The 24,685-nt window shown below is 33.9% G+C and overlaps 1 protein-coding gene across 15 annotated transcripts in view; it reads left to right on the top strand.

The window, feature by feature from the left end:
- GPHN (gephyrin) overlaps positions 1-24,685 on the top strand; it is a 611,785-nt gene that overhangs the window by 263,899 nt on the left and 323,201 nt on the right. For 7 of the 15 annotated variants that reach the window (XM_082386489.1, XM_082386488.1, XM_082386496.1 and 4 more), the window contains one exon: positions 5,683-5,775. In XM_082386489.1, the coding sequence (XP_082242615.1) occupies positions 5,683-5,775 (93 nt within the window). Of the gene's footprint in view, positions 1-5,682; positions 5,776-5,981; positions 6,085-13,898; positions 14,000-18,045; positions 18,085-24,685 lie in introns of those variants that run through there. The other 8 variants (XM_082386483.1, XM_082386491.1, XM_082386485.1 and 5 more) reach the window with 4 other exon arrangements.

Genomic DNA, 24,685 nt, shown 5'->3' with positions numbered 1-24,685 from the left:
CATTGACCACCCAACTTTTGAGATTTATGACATACAGCTGTATATTTTTTCCCTTTTGATCATTGCTGGTGGAAGTTTTTTCCTCTAGTTTTTACTCTTTTTTGTTGTTCATTTCTGTTAGATATGGAGAGGCAGAAATTCTTTGATACAACTTGATTATACTGTGCTAACCTGTAAGCTCAAGGCAGTAAATTTTTTTTTTTTTTGAAAGGATTCCTTTTTTTTTTTTTAATTATTTATTTATTTATGGCTGTGCTGGGTCTTCGTTTCCGTGCGAGGGCCTTCTCTAGTTGTGGCAAGTGGGGGCCACTCTTCATCGCGGTGTGCGGGCCTCTCATCATCGCGGCCTCTCCTATTGCGGAGCACAGGCTCCAGATGCGCAGGCTCAGCAGTTGTGGCTCACGGGCCCAGTTGCTCCGCGGCATGTGGGATCCTCCCAGACCAGGGCTCGAACCCGCGTCCCCTGCATTGGCAGGCAGACTCTCAACCACTGCGCCACCAGGGAAGCCCAAGGCAGTAAATTTTTCAAGAAATACCTTTTATGTGAGGGAAAATAACCATTAAAATAGACAATGCCTTCAGCCTCAGTTTTGCAACAGATGCAGAGGAATTTTTCGTAATGATGGTTCATGTAGAAATCCTCAATGATACCTGGTAGCAGCCAAATATTAAGGTATATCTCAAAATGGAAGGTATCTTATAGGTGCAGAAACATATACGATGAGATAAATTGCTTTCAGGTGATCTAACGTGGTAGAAAAGTAAGACTCACAATATCCTGAGTGGTACATGGTTAGAAAGCATGGCTTAGTCCAGTTTAATGTGCATATATAGCACCTTGAGGAGTCTTTCTAAAAATGCAGATCCTGAATCAGTAAGTCTTGGATGGGACCTGAGATTCTATATTTCTAACAAGCTCCCTGGTAAAACAAATGTTGCTGGTCTTCAGATCATACTTTTAGTAGCAAGTTTTTTGTTTTTTTTATTTAGAAGAAATATTTTAATTTCCAATTGTGCACTGTTGGTATATACAAATGCAATTGATTTTTTAAAAATTAATTAATTTATTTATTTTTGGCTGTGTTGGGTCTAAGTTTCTGTGCGAGGGCTTTCTCTAGTTGCGGCGAGCGGGGGCCACTCTTCATCGCGGTGCACGGGCCTCTCACTGTCGCGGCCTCTCTTGTTGCGGAGCACGGGCTCCAGACGCGCAGGCTCAGTAGGTGTGGCTCACGGGCCCAGTTGCTCCGCGGCATGTGGGATCTTCCCAGACCAGGGCTGGAACCCGTGTCCCCTGTATTGGCAGGCAGATTCTCAACCACTGCGCCACCAGGGAAGCCCTAGTAGCAAGTTCTTGACTAGACTCACAGCACCTATACTTGACTAAATCCTTGAGGCCAGGGCGTTATTTGTCTTTGGATCCCTGTTATCTAATGAAGTGCCTGAATAAAAGGCACTTTCTTGTTAAATAAACGAATTGATGTGTTAAATAAATATATGACCACTAGGTGTCTGGAATACTCGTATTTTATATTAACGGTTGAGAAAGAATCCTTATGTTTTGGAGACCAGCTGAGTGAATGATAAGATTGCTATTTTCTCTTAAAAGTCCAAAATCCTAACTAAGATTTTTGCTCAGTTGAAAAACTGTTGTACATCACACAGCTACTTTGGGCAACAGAATATTACTTTTCAGATACTTCAACATATCCTTCACTGAGCTCAAGATATCAAATTTTATTTAAATGAAAGAAAATCTATATAGTATGTGTTATCACTTATCCATCCTGGGAATAGAAAAACTTAAGTAATATTCCTATGGTGCAACTAATCTTAAGCTATGACATCTTTGTGGGCCCACCCAGTGGGGTTAGCTGTGAAGTTCACCTTAAGATAACTGAACTTACTGTCTCTTTAAGCTAGTAGTTCTCAATTGGTTGGCAGCATTTTAAAATTACCTGGGAATCTTTTTAGAATCCCAGTTTCCAAGCTGTTCCCCAGAAATGAGACCCAAGCATCAGTATTTTTACAAGCTCCACAGATAATTCCAGTGTATAACCAGAGTTGAGAACCATTACTGGACTATGAGCTCTTTAAAACCAGGGTCAGTCTTTCACTTATTTTTTAACTCTTAACACCTAAGACATGGTGTAGGTACTCAGTAAATGTTTATTTAATCAGTGGATGAAATATGTTGTAAGAATTATTGCCTGTTGCCAAACAATAGCATTCTTCAGTCTAAAGGGACTATTTTGACTATTTTTATTGGCATCTTGAAATTTGAAAAGTTTGAATTGCCCTCTTGGTATTGACAATACTGAAAATTAGTATTTGGTATAGTTTTTTTTTTTTAAGTGCTTGAGCTGTTTTGTTGATACAACTTGGATTTCACATCACTTTTTATCAAGATCTGATATAAATGGAGGTGTGGTCAAAGACTAGAATGCTGTGGCACAGACACTTCAGTAATGTGGAATGTTACAAAGAAATCTAAAGTTTCTAAGGTCTATTAGTGGGAAGACAAGATCAGTTAATCTCATTGCTGAGTTATGGAGTCAACTATGTTTTTTTTTATAGACCAGAAATAATAACTACTGAGAATGATGAGTATTTTTGCTTTTCTAATTTTTAAATAAATAGACGAGCAAAACAATGGAAATTTTAAGTTTGATTTGTGAAACCACCACATAATCACCTTTATTATAATAACCATTGATTTTGTTTGTTTGTTTTTGTTTTTTAACATCTTTATTGGAGTATAATTGCTTTACTTTGTTGTGTTAGTTGCTGCTGTATAACAAAGTGAATCAGCTATACGTATACATATATCCCCATATCCCCTCCCTCTTGCGTTTCCCTCCCACTCTCCCTATCCTACCCCTCTAGGTGGTCACAAAGCACCGAGCTGATCTCCCTGTGCTATGCGGCTGCTTCTCACTAGCTCTCTATTTTACATTTGGTAGTGTATATATGTCCATGCCACTCTCTCACTTCGTCCCAGCTTACCCTTCCCCCTCCCCATGTCCTCAAGTCCATTCTCTACGTCTGTGTCTTTATTCCTGTCCTGCCCCTAGGTTCTTCAGAATCTTTTTTTTTTTTTTAGATTCCATATATATGTGTTAGCATATGGTGTATGTTTTTCTCTTTCTGACTTACTTCACTCTGTATGACAGACTCTAGGTCCATCCACCTCACTACAAATAATTCAATTTCGTTCCTTTTTATGGCTGAGTAATATTCCATTGTGTATATGTGCCACATCTTCTTTATCCATTCATCTGTCGATGGACACTTAGGTTGCTTCCATGTCCTGGCTATTGTAAATAGTGCTGCAATGAACATTGTGGTACATGACTCTTTTTGAATTATGGTTTTCTCAGGGTATATGCCCAGGAGTGGGATTGCTGGGTCATATGGTAGTTTTATTTTTAGTTTTTTAAGGAACCTCCATACTGTTCTCCATAGTGGCTGTATCAATTTACATTCCCATCAACAGTGCAAGAGGGTTCCCTTTTCTCCACACCCTCTCCAGCATTTATTGTTTGTAGATTAACCATTGATTTTTTGTGTGTGTGAGCTTTCCTCAGAACAAAATTATAACTATATCAGTGGTGGGAGTTCTTCAGTTAGGCTCTAGTAGTCTACATTTTATGTCTTTTTAAAAATAGTTTGTTGCCATTAATTAATCACAGCAGGGGAAAAAAATCTCCTTCATTTGGAGTTTTGCACTCTCCATTCCTGTGATACCAGGTTGAAATAAAAATGAGTGAGGATAGGGGAAAAAATCATTTAAAAATCCTGAATTGTCCTTCTGAATAATTATCATGCATTTTGTGTCACTGATGAATTAGAGAACTGAGGACATTGTATTTTACATATAGATATCAGCCTGCTTCTGGTACATATAGATATCAGCCTGCTTCTGGTATTTCACATCTAATTATCAGTACATAAATGATATACTTGTATTATTAAGTTTTGGACCTGAATTGTATAAAAGTAATGAAACAATAAAATACCAAAGCAAATATTTAATTATAATTTAAATGAGCACTTAATAGTTCTTTTTAATAAATAGCCAGAATGTAAGATAGATGAATAGAACTAGCAATAGAGTAAGCAGAGATCCATGTCCCACTTCTTTACAAACTAGCTGGGTAACTTTGAGTAAATTATTTAACCCCATTGTACTTCAGTTGTCTTATCTGTAAAATGAATAGGCAAATCTACTAAGGCCTCTACCAACTCCAAAATTTTATGGTATGTAATTCTAATCTCAACTAAATGTCATAATATTGGTGTGGAAAAAAAGAAACTTTAAGCAATCATTTATTCCTACACCTTTCCTTTAAGGCAACTATGTAAAATAAAATCCTGAAAAATGTAAAACTTTCCTAAACCACTTGAAACTTAGGAAAAAAAATATTGACTCAATCATAGGCAAAATATAGAGGAACATCTGTTGAGGGTCCAACAGCTCTAAGTTTAAATTCTAGCTTTTTTCCCTTCTAGTTTGTGAGCCCATGAGCAAGTATATTTCTTGATCTCTCTGATTCCATTAATGAAAAAAACCAATCAGTGTGTTTCCTTAAATATAAAATTGAAGTATGAATATTTACCTGACAGGATTGCTATACTTATTAAATAATGAGATCATATAATTAGAAACAGTGCTCAAATTTTTTTTTTTTTTTTTTTTTACAATCTATAGCATATCATCACCATCACAAAACCTAGGAGTAGAAAGTGAATATCATGACGCCAAGTATGCTAATGTTCTCTTTATTTCAGGGGAAGAATAAGTACCTTGCGTTTTTACAGTGATTTACGTTTAAAAAAATCCTCATTCAATTGGATTGTCTCAGCAATCTTTCCAGGGGTCGGGGGCAAGAATGATTATTCCTGGTTTACAGTTTTAGGAAACCGAGGCTTATATACTTGATGAATTGTTTGGAGTCACCAATAACTAGTAGATTTTGATTTGATTTTAGATTTTCTGACTTTTTTCTACTGTAGACCTCAAATTCCTTCCTAGAATTATGGCTTCTGGGTATAGACACCAAAAACAAGTGTGGGTGCACGTGTGCGTATTCTCCCAACACCAAATGCAGCCATTCAGAGATGCTCCTTCTCTGCCTGTTTTTCCGATGACATACAGAACACAAGCCCATCGCCGACCCTCCACACACACCTTTCAGTCGTTTTTTACACTTTTTTTCCTCCAGTTTCTCCATGGAAGCTGACACATCAACACACACAGTCTTGGATGGCCCCACTATCCCTGGTATCGTGCTGGGGACACAGCTGCTGCTGCCCAAAGTTTGCAGAATGTGGCCTGGCTAGACCTGAATATATTTTGAGTGGCTGACAAGATGTCAGACATGCCGTTTAAATACATAATAAATATTAATTATAAACTATTTATGCTATTTCCTTTGTTACATTTACTTTCAAGAATCTGATGGTTGCATCTTCATTTTCTATAATGAATAAAATAAATACCCAAAACTGCAGTGTCTTTTGATTAACAGTGGAAACTGTTCCATGAATTGTGCTTCACATTTTTCTCAGTGAGTGTTGAAAAGAATCTGTTTCTTCACTGTATACGAAGTATTTCAGTATGTGAATGTTTTGAGTAGACAGGCAAGTCCTTCTGCATGTGAAAATATTACTGTTTTCTTTCAGGAAACCCTGATAGATTGGTGTGATGAAAAGGAACTTAATTTGATACTAACAACTGGAGGAACAGGGTTTGCACCACGAGATGTCACTCCAGAGGTGAGATAGTATATGCTTTTCTGATATTCAAGGAGTAGACTAGTCATGTTATTTTTAATCCTTTTTATTATTTTTATATGATTTATGTAATTTTGCTAGACGGAACAAGAGACCTGTGGTTCTAAGAATGTGAACATTTTGCTGTGGGAGAATCATTATATTAATAAAAAAACTTTCTTGACTTCTTTTCTTTGGACTTAAACTAGAAATTATCTAAAATGAGGAAGATTGAACTGGTCCAGAAGGTAATCCTGCATTTGCTCAGTGGTCTGTGGTATCGGCTGAATTTCAGGCATATTGCCAAAGGAGGTAATAACAGAACTCTGACTCAGCATGGCATCTGGTCTGATGTGCTTTGTTAATATAATTCAAAATGTTTCTGATTTGTCTTTTCTTGAGATACCTTTGTCATTGGTCTCAAGTAGGATGACTGCAATAGCATATTTATACCAATTTTATAGTATTTGATGAGAAAGTTATATAGTCCATAATTTTAAATGTGAATTTAAATGCAGAATTTAATAAGCCGAAAGGCAGAATTAATCTCTAGGCTTCATGCCACAAGAATCACCTTCAACCTTGCACAGGAAAAAAAATTAGGGAAAGAATGAAGAATAGACAGTGCTCAGTGATACAAAGGGGAAAGTCCTTTCTTTTTAAAGAAGCCATAAGCTTCATGTGTCACTTCAGAGTCATATGCAAACTTATATTAATACTTGTGACATTGTTTCCTTTACCTCCCAGAAAAGTGTTTTTTGGCTGAATTTCAACTTACTGTTAACTGGTTTTTTATTTCCAAATCAGTACACCATTGTGTCTCCTATCTTATTCATAGCAAGATACTTTTGCTCTGTACCTATTAAATAATTATTGTCCTTACTCGAATATAGCAGTTTTCAAACTTTAGCTTGTACCACAATTAGAGGTAAAACAGATTGCTGTGTCCCACCCACAGTGTTTCTGATTCAGCCAATCTGCAGTGGGTCCCAAGAATTTGTGTTTCTAGTAAGGCCCCAGGTAATACACATGTTGCTGGCCCGTAGACCGTGCTTTCAAACTTTGGGAACCATTGGCTCTAGTATGTGAAAATGCACATTGTTTTAACAAGTTTTAAAATGTTTTCTATTCTTCTATGTAAAAATCATGGCACAGAAATTTTTGGAATATTATTATAATTAAGCTTATAAATAAAGTCGTTTTGTTAAGCAATTAGAATAGAATTCTGGGAGATTGTTAGCTTCAACTGCTTAAAAAAGAAGTCATTCTTACATAGCTTCTGGGTCCTAAGGGGAAATGGTCCTTTGGCCAATTTTTATATTTCTTTTAAACTGTGAGAGTAACTTAAAAAGTACAATTGGAGGGAAGTCATCTCCTGTAAAGGTGTGTTTATGTTTTGTTTTGTTTGTAAGAAAATCGCCCGCATATGTGAAGACATTGATTTTTGGAGTTTGAGTGCTGGGTTAAGTGTTTGAAGTAAATGACCTTGGTTTTATATACCCTTGTTGTTTGTGTACTGGTTTGATATTTTCATAATACTACTTTTATATCAGAAAAGTAGAAAAAAGTTACCATAGAATTCATTCATAACCAGTTAACAAAATTATTTTTAATTGTGGGAAAATAATTTGCATCACAAAATTAAATATTTTGTATTTTGTGGAGTTTCAAGTTAATACCAGAACACTAGGTTGCAAATCGAAACTTTTAAATTCTGGCTCTGCTACTTACAACACGGTGAGTGTAGACTAGTTATTAAATCATTCTGTGCCTAATTTCCTATAAAATGAGGGAAATGAAAGTGCTTATCTACCAGGGTGGCTGTGAGGTTTCAATGAGAACTATTCCTGGCATTTTAGTAAGCACTATGTAAGGGTTAACTTATAAGGGTTAATTTTTTTTTATTAGTTATTACATAACTACCAAAGTGGACAAATTTGTAGTATTTTTTATGTATAACTATCAAATGGGCAAAAATAGTCGTATACTAGATTTAAAGTATATCCATGAAATCGTCACAATCTTGTTCAATTTTTTAAAATTTTAACATAGTAAGCTTCATATTTTATCTTTTCCATCTCCATATAACTCAAAGTTCTTGAAATTCTACCATTCTAGTATCTGTTTATCGCCCAACCTTTTTTTTGCTGTTAGTTAACAAGAGTCTGTGTCTTTCCATGACCTTGTATATTTCATTATATCAGAAAATTGAGAAGTCCTTTATTCTTCAATGCAGTTCTTCAGTTACCAGAAAACCTTAGAAGTGCTCTTATATTTGTATATGCCTATAGCAACTACCTGGCTAAAATTGTATTAGGGTAAATACATATAATTATGTCTTCTCTAGTATCTATTTTTGAAAACAAGTAACTTACCTGATTGTGAATATCTTGATCTTTAATAATTTACTTTATTTCAAATTATGTGTGTGTGTATATATATATATACACACACACACATATATATATACACACACACACACACACACACACGTAAGGTATGATTATCTACAGCAAAAGTCCATAGGGCTGTTAAGCCTTTGAAAAATAAACATAAAAGCAATATAAGACCACCCAAAAATAATTCTCCTAATTTCTCTAACCTTTAAATAGTTGCAATTCTTATAATATCTAAAACTTAACACTGGGATGTCAGCTAGGAATCCAGAAATATAATTTTGGACCTGTAATAATATAGTTATTTGTCTTAGATAATTGTGCCTAAAAAGAGAAACCTATTTGTAGAGCATATGTACCTATATACAACTTAAGGTTGCAAATATTTTTAAATAGAGTCAGAAGTTATTGACAGAAAACACAAATATTAGTGATAAAGGTAAAACAATATAAAATTTCTCCCTTAAGGTGCTAATATTTTATAGTCAGTAATTGTCAGTAATAAGTTTGATCTACAAACACAACGGACAATGTTTGTGAGTTGTGTGTGTTGTTTAAAAAAAGGAAGGGGGAAAATGATAAATTGAATGAGTGAAATAAAGCAATCTAAAGTTATCGTCACTGTGTTTGAACCTTAGAGAAAATGAAAATTTTAATAGCTTTAGAGTTCTTCCAGGTCTATTAACAGAAAAATGGAAATAGCAAGTTTAGTAAAGTGTATCTTATTTATATATTTTATACAAATAAGGCAATCAGAATTGATTTTCCTAAATTATGAATTTGTTTCTACTTTTAGGCCCTGTATCTTAGAATGAGGTTCATCTGATAGTCACGTACCTGCTAGTCTGTTCCCTGCCTCTCAACATGAGACACTATCAAAGCTTACATATAGTAGCATAATAATCCATACTCTGCAACTTCTGAAAAGTTTTATTTTTAATAATAGATTGCATTTTCTCGGATCTGATAAAGGTTGGATAATCCGTTGACATTGGTGAAATGCTAGTAATAAAATTCTATAGAACGTTAACTCATTGCTATACCAAGTATATTATCTCTTCATGTCCCATTATCACTTAAAAGCAATAATATCCAAAATAGATATTATTACGTAAAGAATCTTTTATTATTCTTAAAAGGTAAAAGTATAATTAAGGACGTATAAGTGAGGTAAAGTGAAAGCCCTTTAGACATAAAGTCTAGAAGAGAATAAAAGATGAAGAAACATTTATTTTAAAAAGAACATCTTTGCAATTACAAAGAAATGTTTGATAATATATTATGGTAAATTAGAAAATACTGAACTATTTAATATTTGTAAGGTAAAAATAATTTTCAGCACTTTTAGACTACTAAGCTACACCTGAACAAAAGGTTGTATAGTAATATTTTGATTATGAATTAAAGAGTTAAATAAAAGCCTAGCATTCATCTTAGGTCTCATTTATTTATTCATTTATCAAGCTTTTTATTTTTAATCCTTGATATGTATCTGATTCCATGCTGGGTGCTGGAGTTAAAAAATGAATAAGGCATGGTCCCTGTCCTCAAGAAACTCAATCTATTGCACGGGTCAGCAAACTACGGCCTGTAGGCCAAATTCAGCCTGTCGTATTTTTTTGTATGACTTGTGAACTAAGAATGGATTTTTCATTTTTAAATGGCTGAAAGAAGTCAAAAGGAAAATAATACTTTGTGACACGAGAGCTATTTGAAATTTAAATTTCAGTGTCCATAAATGAAGTTTTATTGGAACATAGCCACACTCATTCATTGACCTACTGCCTATGGCTACAACAGCAGGACTGAATAGTTGAATGAAAACCATATAGGCCTGCAAAGCCTAAAATATTTACTATCTTATCCTTTGCAGAAAAAGTTTGCCAACCTCTGGTCTGTTAGATGAACTTAAGTCATCTTTACTCACATTTTTAACTGACTTTTAAATTTACTTTTACCTTTTGTTCTTTAGTAATTTGAAATGATGTTGGGTTTCATTTCTTAAATTTTTACTTTTAGAAGGAGCAAAGAAAGAACAGTTTTCTTCCAAAATAAAGTGTATTGCCCCATTGTTTCAGTAGACAATATAGAATAATAGAAACAAAAGATCCCTCATTATAAATAATATATAAAATTTTGAACCTTCAAAATTGATCAAATTATTGGATTTGTTTGTTATACATTAAGTAAAGTCTCACTCCGAAAAAATTTTCAAGCTGTTGTTCGTAGTAGTATCTCCTAAAAAGTGTCCTGATAAAATTTGTCATTATGAAATAATCCAACTAAAGGAGGAATCACAAAAATTTCAGGAAACTATAAATTTGATGTAAAGGATATTCATTTAAAAGGGTTTTTATGGTTCATTTTGGAAATGAAGAGGCATCTGACAAAATGACTAATGCTGAAAGAGGTAAAATCTGGTACAAAGGATGAATTTCTAGGAAAAGATTATGAATTCCAGATCACATATTTTGTTTATAGCCTAAAATATTTACATTTCTTTGGAACAGATTACTACCTAAGCCTTTCTACAAATATTTTCCACTAGGGTTATTAGGAATTTTTTTACAGAAATATCAAATCAAAGAAAAACTATTTTATAAAATTTGTTTCATAATCAGTATATTGAAATTTATATATTTCATAACTTCAGGTGTGAATGTACTGTAAGTCAACTATAATTTTATGTGGTCATTAACCATTTTTCTTACATTATAATGCTTCAAAAATGAGAATACTGTGTAAGTAAAAGGAAGGAGACATAATTGAGCTGAGTTACTGACTATATGTTAATGATTCTTAATTTGTGACTCTTGTGAAACTCAGTGAGGATTTACATTTAACAGCACCATCTAAAAGTTAACATTGGACATTTTAAAAACCAGAAGAACTCTCCTGCATTATAGCAGAAGCATAGCAGAGCACCACGTTTAATAATTTCTGTTTTTGAAAGAAAATTTGATCACTGCTGTAGGTCATTTAAATTATATAGTTGCTTTCAAGTATGTATCAATATTCTCTAGAAAACATTGTTAATTTCCCTAGCAAAATATCATATACTGATACTGTAGAACTCTATGAATATTTATTTTGTAATTCTAACATTGTTATGACTAAAGTAAAATACCTATTATACATGGTAAAGGTAAAAATAGCCATATTGAAATAAAATTTTGAGTATTTTAAAATTGTTCTGTATAAATAGGATAACTAAACAGTGTGAAATTGGTAAGAAAGCAGAATACTAGAAACTCTTGTACTGGAAATATTTAAAACTAGATTCAATAAAATATACTATCCCTTTATGGTCAAATAAGGTTATATTTTATGCCGTTTGAAGGAGCTCTTTTTGTAATTTTTATGAAATAGTCCTGGACTTGGGAAATATGTTTTCATCTTTTTACCTTTGTCTAAATATGTTGGGATGCAATATGTCTATATCCTGATACTAACACTGTAGAGTCAGACAGACCTAAATTTGAATCTAAAACTCTACCACTAACTATGAAATTAAAGCAAATTAACCTGTTCAAACTTCAGTTTTCTCATCTACTCAATTAGCTAATGCCTACCTCTCAAGGTTGTTTTTTCTGATAATTGAGATAATAAAAGTAGTCAATAATAATAATTAACAAATATATATAGCACTTACTATGTGTCAGGAGCTATTTCAAGCATATGTTAATTCATTTAGCCTTCAAAATAACCATATGAGGCAGGTACTATTGTTGTATCTATTTTAAAGGTGGAGAAACTGAGACAGATCAATTAATTGATTTGCCCAAGGTTATCCAAGCTAGGAAGTGACTATAATGCATGTAAAAGCATCTAGTATAAAACCTGGCATGTTTGTAGATGCTCAGTAAATGTCCTTTTTTCCTTTACCTTTTTCTTTCTCATTTAATTAATAATATTACCTATTACCTCTAATTAGATATGACAGCCGCCAAATGTTTCTGCTACTAACCATTGTACTCCGATACCTATTGTTAGCTATTAGCATACCTGGTGGATATGTCTAAAAAATAAGAATGTTAGTCAACAGTTTCCCACTACTACTTCAGGGCATGGGCAAAGGAACAAGAATAAGAATTTCTATAGTCTATATTATATGTGGATTATTAGTGCAGTTGCATTAAGTACCTCCAGATATCCTGTCTGAACCTATTTACTTTGTTCCTCTGTAGTTTAAAATTTTTGGAATATGGCTTGAAATGGCCCAAATATGTGACATTCAGGATAGCTTTTTAGTAATAGTCCCTTTTATCTGGGGCTTATATTTATTTTGCATTATCCATTGTAAAGTAGTATATGCCTCAGAGCATGGGCACATTTACGACCTACCAGTTTGCTAAAAACAGCATTTATAGTCTTTGTTCAATTTAACAAGTATTTATCAAGCACCTTGGGCTTTATTGAGTGAATGCTAAAGTACATGTACTCCTAAAATTGTCACCTGGCAAATCAAAACAATACAAACTTAGTATCAAAAATGTTCAGACAATTCAGGTCAAAAAAATTCTTTAAAAGGAAAGATTAATGTAAAGCTGAGCTATCAGTGAAATTTTTATACAAGTAGAATTTAAGCTAAATTGAAGGAGAGAAATAGGATTTAGATTAGGAGAGAAGAAGACATTACTGATGGGAGTAAGAAAGAAAGGGAAATGTATGATCAAGCTACAGAGAAAGATAAAATTAAGAAAATCTTCCTGGCTAGAGCAGAAGATTCACTTTACATAGAAGGATAGATAAACTAGAACTATGTTATTTTAATCCCTTTCTTAGAATAGCTAGAGTAGTACCATCTGTGGAGATGAAAAATAGCAAATATCATTATTCAGAGATTCCTCTGAAGCCAGAATTCATAAGATGACTATCAACCAATACACACAGTAAAACCATGCCATCAATCCTTTCTAAAAGTAAACCCTTTTGAGAATTGGCACTTATTCAAATGTACATCCCCCAGTAAGACTAACATCATTCTTTTTGAAGATTGGTTTTTTGCCCTGGTTTTTGTTTTGTTTTATTTTGTTTTTGAAGTTCTGATGTAATCTGCAAACCTAGTGACTATCCACACCATTATATAAAATTTAAACTGCTGTGAAGCACCAGGTTCCAATTTTGTTGGTTTGTTGTTCGGAAACCTTTTCAGTCAATACTTATCTTACCATCAAAAGAAGGAATATTTTTTATCATAGATTTTTGTCAGTGCTGTACCTCGAGTTGGCTTAATGTTTTATATAAAATTACTAGGTAATAATAGAGAAATCACTGTTTGATGAGAATTCAAAATCCGTCATGTTCAAAGTCCTAGCATGACCTTTTCATCATTCCCAGACTTTGTGTGAACATCTCAGTCACAGCTTCTTTCATCTGAGAGTTCATTGCTTGTGTAATTCTAATTATTTGAAAGTCCAACCCTGCCACCTTACCCAAGACATTTACCCTCTGTTTTATTTATGCATTAAAAGGAAAAGCTCCTTAGTATTACTATCCCAGTTGAAAAGTAACAGGTATAACATTAGAACATTCAGATAATTAGAGCAATATGTGACATTGCATTTAAAAATGATGTTGAAAGCCTCCTGTTCCACATAGCAATACTACAGAGGGAAGTGTACATTGTTCCTTGAGGCGGGGATTTTGGAATTTTAAGCATAAGGCAAAAAGAAAAATTTCATATATGAAGAACCTATAAATAAAACGCTGTCTTCATTTTCCCTTAAGTACGTTTCTTTATTGTATGCCTACTCTGCATCAGAACAAGTTTTCAACTTTTGGGGAATCCTAATGGGGAAGAGAGATCAATCATATCAGTTAACATACAAGTGAGTACAAATATACTTATTATCGTAAATTCTATGTCTAATTAGAGCTCTTACTAGAAAAGTAGTGTTGCCCATATAACCATTTGTGACGCAGCATAACATAGTGCTTAAGAGCACAGACTACTTGGATTTGAATCCTAGATTCACCTCTTACTAGCATGTGACCTTACACAACTTACTTTACTCAGTTTTCTTATGTGTAAAATGGAGAGAATAAGAGTACCTACCTCAGAGGGTAGTTATAGTATGTGAGTTAATGTAAGTAAAACACTAAAAGCAATATTTATTTGCTACATAAATGTTTCCTATTATTACCTACAATCTAAATAGAAAACTTTAGCTTAAAAAGTAAGTAGATAATGGTTGAGTAAATATTGAAAGAATTTTTCTCTGGGGAAAAAATCAAGCAGGATAGGACCTAAGGTATATAATACAATAGTTACAGAAAAGGAAAAAGAAGCAGAGATGACATGCTAAATGTTTATTTTTACCTTGAATTTATCAGAGTAATAAAATCTTGAAATCAGTGTTCCAACTCACCCTTACAACCTACTCTCTTAAAATGAACAGAGACTGACATACTAGAATAGTTTTGCAAAATGTGTGCTAAGATATTGACAACAAAGCATCATTAAATATTTTGCAAATATAAAATGCTAAAAGCATGTTTATTTAGAGATATAGTTTCAGGAATGAAGATTTCAGAATATTCCTTTCTTCATTATTGTCTGAAACCAAGAATGTGAATTCATCTTCCTTTTATTAGATCTCCATCTATAAAATGGACTTAATATCGCTTTTCACACAAAATGTAATATGATGACAAATGGATTTATATCTATCAAGTCCTCTGAGCTTCTTAGAATAATATCACTGAATTAGAGCAGAATATTTGTAACTTTATGTTATTGCCAGGCATGAAAGGAAACTGACAGAGGGTAAGAAAATGGACTCAGATAACAAAATAAACTGTTTAGAATTATTCTAATAATTTTACTAGTATTATTTCCTCATATTGGAACTTGGGAAAACCATGGCTGCTATTAAAGAATGGCAGACAAATATCCAACAGAGGGAGTAACCATTTCAGATAATCATAATAACAGACACAACTGAGAATTTACAGGAAGAATCCAAGTTCCTTCAAAAGATGCTGAGAAGAAAGAAGTAAAGCTGTTGGAAGTATGGAGTTTGAAAATGAACTGTTACCAGTTTCACAGAGAGAGAGAAAGACATCAAATATCAAAGGCAACAATGCAGAAGAAGTAATTGATTGTGCTGAAAGGACCAATTGATAAGAGGCAATATATTATAATCCTCTATGAAGACTGAAGGTAGCATTATATTGATGGATGTCATTGAATAATTTAAGTGTTTTCCCCTCACCTTCTTCACTCCTTCCCATAAGTTTGATTGCAGCATATGATATATGGCCCTTGCATGTAATAATCCTCAGCGTGAAATTTTATGTGAGGAGAAGATAGGTCAGTTTTGATTAGGAGGTGATTTTGAATAGAGTTCTGCAAATTTTAAAAAAACTTTTCTACAAAATGTAGGCATTGGAAGCAATGACAAAATTAGTTTTGAACATTGTATAAATATGGGATTTCCCTGGCGGTCCAGTGGTTGACTCCGTGCTTCCAACGCAGGGGGGCATGGGTTTAATCCCTAGTCGGGGACTAAGATCCCACATGCCATGCGGCATGGCAGTAAATAAATAAGTAAGTAAAGTAAAATGGGGTCTTATTATAATGTTTCTCATGCTTGCAATGATTCAAGACTATATTTTATATAGGAGACCCGCATTATAACCCCATTGATAAGGTTCAAAAGAGATTCACGTCATGCCAATTTCCCACTATTGTTAAACACGGTATTTAGAGGTTTTGGGTAATTATGTGATACTTTGATATGAGTTCTATTTGTGGGTCCTATTTAGTTCCCCGTTCTCATTTACTCCCTTTTTGGCATTTTTCAAGACTTGCCTGTACTGTATCCTGTCCCTTAAGATGGGACTGCTCTGTGGGGTGGATAGATGAATGAATATCACCATCAGTATTAAATATTTAGAAGAATGAGAGGTCTGCTTTTATATAATAGTGAAAGCCTATCCTAATACAAATGCACCTTCCCTCATAGGTGTATCTTGTGCAACAGTAGCAACAGTATTAATAATAATGCTCTAGTTTATCTTTGTTCAAACTTTAGTTATTACTGTTTGCCTTTTAAATATAAAATACCTTAGAAGAGGGATCAGCAAACTTATTCTTTAGAGGTAGTAAATATTTAGAGATAATAAATATTTCAGGCTTTGTGGGCTACATAGTCTCTGTCATAACTACTCAGCTCTGCCAGCCCTGTAGCACAAAATCTGCCATATGATGATATAAATGAATGGGCCATGCTGTGCCCCAATAAAACTTTATTTATGGACACTAAAATTGGCTTTCTCATAATTTTCATGTCATGAAGTATTACTCTTCTTTTGAGTTTTTTTTCAATCATTTAAAAATGGGAAGATTACCATTAGATTGCAGGCCATGCAAAAAACAGACAGCAGGCAAGATTTGTCCCATTGGCTGTGGTTTGCCACCCCCTACTTTAGGACATTCCTAACCTATAGTATATAAGCATCTGCTCTGTTAATCAAAAGCTCATAGTGTGTAAGCTTTTCAGAAAAATGCTCTGAGAATTTAAGACGGAAAGGGGTTGCCCTACGAAAATTAACACTTCATAGACTCAAATATGCCCTGAGTGCCTACTGTGTATATACCAGGCACTGTTCAAGATATTGGGGATACAGCAGTGAACAAAGAAGTCCGAAGATTCTGCCTTTATGGAATTTACATTTTAGTGGTGTGTCACAAATATAAGTAAATTAGTAAAATGCATACTATTAGAGATGGTGATAAGTACTATGGATAAAAATAAACCAGAGAAGGTGGATAGATAGTACAGGCAGGAAAGAGGGTTGTAATTTTAAATAAGGCTATCAAGCAAGGCTTCATTGATAAGGTGACATTTGAGCAAAGACCTAAAGGAGGAGAAGGAGCAAGCCATGGATCATGTAGAACCTGTGTGTCACCCTTAGTATAATGGAGAGTTTTGAGCAGAGGTGTAACATGATCTGACTTATATTTAAACAGGGACAGCATATAGGAGGCTATTGAAATAATCCAGGTGAAAAATGATAGTGACTCAGACCAATGATAGAGATAGAGGTAGTGAGAAATACATTATTGTTATATATTGAAGGTAGAGGTAACAGATGGAGTAAGAGAAAGAGAAGAGTCGAGTATAAGATCCAGGACTTTGACTTGGGCAATTGGAAGAATGGAGGTTGCCATTCAGTGAAATGGAGAAGACTGGGGGAAGAAGAGGTTTGAGGAGGAAGATCAGGCGTTTTACTTTGGTCATGGAAATTTGAATTGCCTTTAGATATCCAAATGGAGGTGTTAAGTTGGCAGTTAGGTATATGCATCTGGAGTTCAAAGGAGAAGTCTGGGCTAGAGATACTATTTTTTTAGAGTCATCAGTATCTTAATGGAATTAAAATCCATGACAACTGATGAGATCATCAAGGTATTTACTAGTATTACTATTTATTTATTGTATTACTACCCCTGCTTCATTTCTCATCCACTTTCAAAGAGGTAGGTAGTTTCTAGTAACCTGTCCCCTCTGCTCACTCACGAAGGGTGGAAGGGATCCCACTGAACAAGAACCTGGCCTACACAGGAAGTACTATTAGTTGGCTATCCTGAAATTTTGCCATGGTGTAAACATGGGAGTGAATTTTCCCAAGTACCTCCTTGCTGGAAACTGTTTGCACTGGAGGTAAGTGTGAAAGGGGAGGTTGTGGGGAATGATGGGGTGAGGGCTTCCTAAACCTTTCCCAAACCTCAGGAATGGCCTGATTCTGAGGAAGGGAGAAGGTTCAGGCTGGTTCTTGTTTCCCTGAACCAGTTTATACAGCCCTAAATTTGACCTGCTTTCCTCAAACTGGGAGTCAGAAATCCCTTTTCTCTTCTGTTTTTCTGCTGCAGAAATTCCCAACATTCCCATTTTGTGGGCTCCAGAAAGGGGTAAGCGAAGACTTCAATCCCAGCCAATCATTTCCAGATTAATAATTTTTAGTGTTTTGGTTTCTTTTATCATCATAAAAAAATGCTTGGACCCATTTTTCCCATCTGTTTAATTTCCTTGTGGATTGTTATGTATCTATGTTCTAGGGTCATTCCGTATCCCTGGGCAGTAGAGTTCAGATCCATATGCTATCTCCATTTGTGTGCTATTTCTCTTGTGGATTCTCATATGCAGTTTATTGATGACTATTTCCTAGATGGAAGACACCCCATTCAGGAGACTGCTTCACTCTTAATCTCATCTTTTCCTGAATGTTGTTTTGTTCTCCTGCTGACAGCTTTTCACTACCCTACCCAATTGCTTCTGATGATCTGTCATCGCTTCTCTGCTGTCCTGTCTTCCTGTTTGACTGCCTTTGATTTTTGTCTCTCCTTTTTCCCCCCATTACTTATCTGCTGAATGATTTGCGTTCTTCACTCACTGGTGCTTTGTCCTTCAGCAAATGGCCTGGTACTACATATTCATCTGCTATTTTAGCATTTTAGACTGCCCAGCATTGTCTGTTGGCTCTCCTACCATTCTCCTATACCGTGGCCTTCCAAGTGCTATGCTATCTGTCTGCCTGATCTTGCCCTACCCAATCTATACCAGTAATATCATAAGTAGGTTCAGATTGTTTAGCACTTTCATTACCTATCTCTACTTGCCTTGTGCCACTAAGTTGGACTGCTGAATGAATTTGCTTGACTACTGTTCTTCTCTACCTATTTGCTGCACATGGCTGCCCCATTAGTTGACATGAGACATCGCATTCATCGCCTGTGTACTCAGCCTTGCAACTTGCTGATTGGTCCATATTGCCTCCTTTATACTTCTCTGCATCTGATAAATCACTGGTGCTGCTCCTCTGTTGTCTTGTAACCCTGATCAGATTTTATTTCCAAGAAGTGTTGCCTACATATTGTCCAAACATATCTTAGCAATAGGAAAATGCTTCACTATTTAAGTCCAGTCCAATTTACTCCTAAACTGACTTTTAAATTCACTACCACCATCTTTCTGCTTTTTTATACAACTCCACATTCTTTCTTCTATTTAGGAATAGATTATTTTCTAAATCATTCATCATCTTTGCTTCAGTTGCCTTTTCATATCATATATTATGTACTTTTGTTCCTTGTGTACGGGATCTTTCAATAATTTTCCATATACTAAATTTGTTTCCTAATTTATTTTCCCTGATTTTTCCAGGGCTTCATGAGGATAAATTACTCCTATTAATTTTATCCTTTTTAGTTAAGACCAGAAGAATTTTTTGAAACTTTAAAGTATCATCTCTAAAAATAATAAATTTAGTTGTCTTATAGCTCTTTGTAGTTAAGATTAAAGTAACTTTCCACTCTGCTCCATTTTTTCCTTTGAGACTATCATTTCTCTGCTACTCCATAATTTATGTAATATCATTTAGAGATCCTTTTGATGTATTTATCTTTCCCTCCCACATTTTAGACTGTGTTTTCTTTTGTGTGGGTAAACTTTTAAAATTGACATTTTCCTTTATTTACTAAGTATTTGGCAACTAGACTAAAAAGCTTTAATTATCTGGACTATAAATCTTATTGTCATTCACTTGTATTTAAATGAAAGACAAGATCAAACAAAAAATAGAGAAGAATCTTGGTAAAATTTTCACACAATTTCAAGAGTCTGAGGAGATTTGAAGTGGGGTGTGTATGCATGCATGAAAGTGTGTGTATGTAGACTTGAAGTGTTCTATATGTGTTTGTATCCACAACATCATTGTGCTTGAAGTGTAGAAAATGCTGAGTATCCATATTAAATTTTATTTTATTTTTACTAAAAATGAGAGGGAAAAGGAAAAGGGAAAAGCTAAAAAGAGAGTGATAAACAGGGAATGCAGGAAAAGGTATGGATAGGTTTTGCTTCTGCTGCTTCTTTTCCTTTAGTAATAGAGATAAAATTGATATGAAGCAAAAGACTGCTCTAGGAAAGTCAAGAAAATTACTTCTGTAGGTTTTTATTTTTTAATTGTGATAAAATACACATAACATAAAATTTACTATTTTAATCATTTTTTAGTGTACAATTCAGTGGCATTAAGTACAGTACATTCACTATTTTGTATAGCCATCACCACTATCTGTTTCCGGAACTTTTTCATAATCCCAAATAGAAACTGTACATTAAACAATAACTCCCCATTCCTCCCTCCCCTAGCCCCTGGTAACCTCTATTTTACTTTCTGTCTCTGAATTTGCCTATTCTAGGTACCTCATATAAGTGGAATCATACAATTTTTGTCTTTCTATGTCTGACTTAACATAATATTTTCAAGGTTCATTCATGTTGTAGCATATTTGACAATTTCATCCCTCATTGTGTGTATATACAATAGTTTGTTTATCCATTCATCTGTTGATGGGTACTTGAGTTGTTTCCATCTTTTGGCTCTTATATTAATGCTGCTGTGAACATTAGTATGCAAGTACCTGTTTTTCTTTCCATTCTTTCGGGTATTTACCTCGAAGTGAATTCAGTAGCTTTTAATACTTTTGTCTAAGAAGAAATTAAATTAGTAGCAAAGACATCAGGGAAACTACATAATTAACACGAAAGATGGATAAGTCCAAGATACTGTATCAGGAGTCGAAGAAATTATAAACTTTTAGAAAGGCCACAGAAGGCCAAGTGAGATCTAGAAGACACTATATTCTAAGAATAAAAGGGAGAATAACGTTGAAATAACACAGATATTGGATGTTTGAAGGACAGCAAAAGTGATTCTGGAGAAGGTTGAATTTAAAAGATACTCGAAGTGGAATAATGCAGACTTTAAAAGAAGAGGAGGTAAGCGTTTGAAAGGCAAGGTTTAAATGAAGTTAACGGAACTGAGATGAGGCAACCACGTTGTATTTTTAGGAGCCAGTAATGGGAACAGGAGTTCATTTCAATTCAGTGGTCTTCAGTTCTGGATACCCAGCTTTCTACCTGAATTGAACTCTGCACCATAGTGTCCTAGACCTTACAGGAGTTACAAAAATTGGAAAGAATTGTTGCTTGTCTTCAAGGGGTTTGAAACTAGAGTAGTTAAATATGCAATAATAATGCGTTTAGGAAAGAAGATTTTCAATCCTTTAGGTGATAATGTTTTCACAACTCAACAATTTTTTGGTGATTTTACATACTCTATCCAGCCTTTCTGAGCCAAGGTTCCTCATCTAAAGTATCAAACACAGAAAATGATTTGAGTGACTATCTTCTCAGTTCTCCCAAGGTGGTGTATAAACTAGTACTATTCTGTATGCATAGGAGAGAAGTTAGTTCAATACATCCAATAATTCTCTCAGAATCTATTCAAAAAGGCTTACTCTGTGCCATATACTCTGTTAGGTGTCTGTAACACAAAGATAAGGCCTTATTCTCAAGGAACTTACATTCCAAAAGAGGGAAAAAGACATTTAGCAAAAAAATACATTTCTAATATCATCCACAAAATTTTGTTATTTTCTTGTAATTCTTCAGGGAAAATGTTCAAAGTCAGAGTGATTGTATATGAGGGAATCCTTTCACCTCTTCTAAGCATCATTGATTCAGGAAAAAGAATGTCTTCTATGTTAATACCTTGTCACAGCTGAAGGATTCTGGTAATAGTTTAAATGCCAATAAGAATCTCTTTAATTTTAAAACCTAGGGCATTCAGTGACAGATTACTGATTTCATTGGTAGCTGTTAATAAACAGCATTACCTCACACCAAGTTTATTGGTTTTATAGTGGAAGAATAGAAAATGGTTAGAGATAAATATATAACTAATGTTCAGGAGGTTGTTCTTGAATGTAATTGCAAGCACAATGAGGGATTTTACCCCCTGAGGTACAACAATATACTAATACTGAAAACGTTTGGTAATTTAATTTATTCTCACTGTCAACTAAAGCTCACTTGAATTCCTGGTGTCAGAAGATTCAGTTACATTTATTGGTTTTTATTATGGTTTTGATTAATTCATCATTTGAACTAGGAGTTTATTTGTCCTCCCTATCTTGATGTGTGCCTTCAAATTTGAGAGCAATTAGCTTCATTCCTATTGGTCAGTACTTCACAGTGATTCCTTTAAAGTAATCTCTTTAAAGTGCTGCACTTAAGATAAGTTTTAGTAACCTATTTTTCCTCCTTGACTGATGTCCTACTAAAGTTATTTATTTTGACAACACAGCTGGGAAGATCAAAGTTGTCATGTCAGGAGAAAAGCACTAAAATAGAAATTATATCCAGATTTAACTTTTTATTTTTTTTAACAATGGTGAATAATTTTAAAAGATTTTTCTTCACTTGTACTCATTCTGAAAAACATATTTAATGAAAAAAAATGATTTAGGTATTTTAAAGTATAAGACCTGGGATAAAGGAAAATATCAGTAACATCATTGTATTCAACTTGTTTTATTTGTAATAAATATACTTTTTCTTTTCTCATGACATCTGAAATTCTGTTTTTATTTTGAGGGAAGCTCAATTGGAAATAGAGTTTTGTAATGTATTTTTTTGTAAAGGTTAACCTGAAAAGGCAGTATTTCTGTCATACCTTTGTTAGTCTTCAAGTCCTTTTTATATTTAATAAGAAGATCCTCTAAATTTCTTTGCAATCAGGAGATTCTTTGTAGGCAGCTACTCCTAACAAACAAGTTGTCGTGTAATTTTTCATTTTCTTTTTTTTTCCTTTCTCTCCTGAAGAACAGTAGGTCATATTCAATACCTCGCAAAGGAAGATGTAGCTTCCTTATATGAGCATTTTGTGTAGGAAGTTTCACTCCTTCAGTTCTGAATATAGGCAATGACAGTAGCAGGCACTAATAACCAGTCTTTGAAACCCCAATCTCTTTTTCTCCCCTTTGTCTCCTACATCAAATATTTCAGTGTTGCTGGCAAAAACTAACACATTACATGTGTGGCACAAGAGATCCAGTGGGGCTAGAGAGACCATTGAGGGAAAAATCAATTGCCTTGGATAAAGAAACTGTTCGATACAAACTTCTTCATGTATATTTACCAGTATTTAATTCCGTGAACATCAAAATCAGTACCTGAAAAGTTCACTAGTTAGATATTTGGATGTTTATAAAATACAAACCACTCTAAACTTTTTGTATTTATCTCTGAATGCTTTTAGATTTCTTGTAATATTTAGTACTTATGAAGAAATAGAGATTTTCTATTCATATCAGCAGCATAAAAACATCTTAGATGTTCAGGAATCAATTTTTATTTGGTTTGTTCATAACCATATTGCAATAGTAGATGTGTACTTACTGTGCAATCATAGGTAGTCTCATTATCGAAATCTTGAGCAAATATTCTGAAAGAAAATATCTCTTATTAGTTAAATTCTTTTCTCATCCTCCAACTGGCTGCCCTCTGGTCAAAATTAAGATCCATCTTGAGAGAAGGATAAAAGGCAAAAGCCTTTTTAGATGTCCTGTTTCTCATGATGGTTAGTAACTAAAAATAAAACTTAAGGCCATCTGCAGAAAGCTCCTATTTTATTAACCAGAAAATCTGTCTTCAAATTTCCATAATTCCTGGTTTGTTAGAATTAGAATATTAGGACCCCAGCATTTTGCATATTATAGGTGTTTAATAAGAGCATAAAAATGGTGACCTTTTTATTAAGACACAGTATTAAAGGTGAGATTTTAACTGAAAAACATATGGTCATTTAGGATAAGGAAAGGACAGATGTTTTTATGACTTACAAAAGGCATAATAAAATGCCTTTTATTAATAGCTTTAAATTTTTTTTCTGAATGTAGATTTCTAAATACATTTTGATTTTACTGTTTTTGCCAAAAAATAATTTGGGAAATACAGAAAAGCAAAATGAAGTAAATACAAACCACCAATAATCTCAACATATAGTTATTAGCTAGGACTAATTGATTAATTTGCCCAGTAGCAAACCCATCATATATTAAGGTTTATATCTTGGGTTTCTTAATAACATCATCCCAAGTGATGCCGTAGCTATGAAAATTTATTGTGCACTTACTGTGTGCCAGGCATTGTGATAAACATTTATGTAATGTCTTATTTAATCCTCACAACAAACCTACACAAGAGGTACCACTTTACAAACAGGAAAATTAGATTTTAGAAAAATTAAATCATTAATAAGTTAACCCAGATCACAGAGTAGAAGAAAATAGAATTAGAATTTGAACAAGGTAGTCTTGACTCCAGAGCCCTTGTTCTTAATCACTCTCCTTTTCATATAAAGTAAGCTTTTCTCTGTTTTATAAGTGTTCTTATAAAAGAACAAAAACGGGGGGGAAGGGATGTGTCAGTCACTACAGAGTATAAACAAGCTATGAGTAATTTAATTTCCCTGTCATTAATCATTTAGGTCCTTTATTATTTCCTATCATAAACACTCTATATAAATTGTCATATACTTCTCTGATTACCACTTTAGAAATATTTCCTTAAAATAGAATAACAGTCAAGATTGCTGAGTCTGCCAAATTGCCCTCCAGAATATGTACAAATTTATATATTCATACTATCAGTTTATGAAAGTATACA

The sequence above is a fragment of the Balaenoptera borealis genome (assembly GCF_965194805.1).
Source record: "Balaenoptera borealis genome assembly, chromosome: 3".
NCBI classification, from domain to species: Eukaryota; Metazoa; Chordata; class Mammalia; order Artiodactyla; family Balaenopteridae; genus Balaenoptera; species Balaenoptera borealis.
This window is presented reverse-complemented; position numbering and strand designations above follow the sequence as displayed.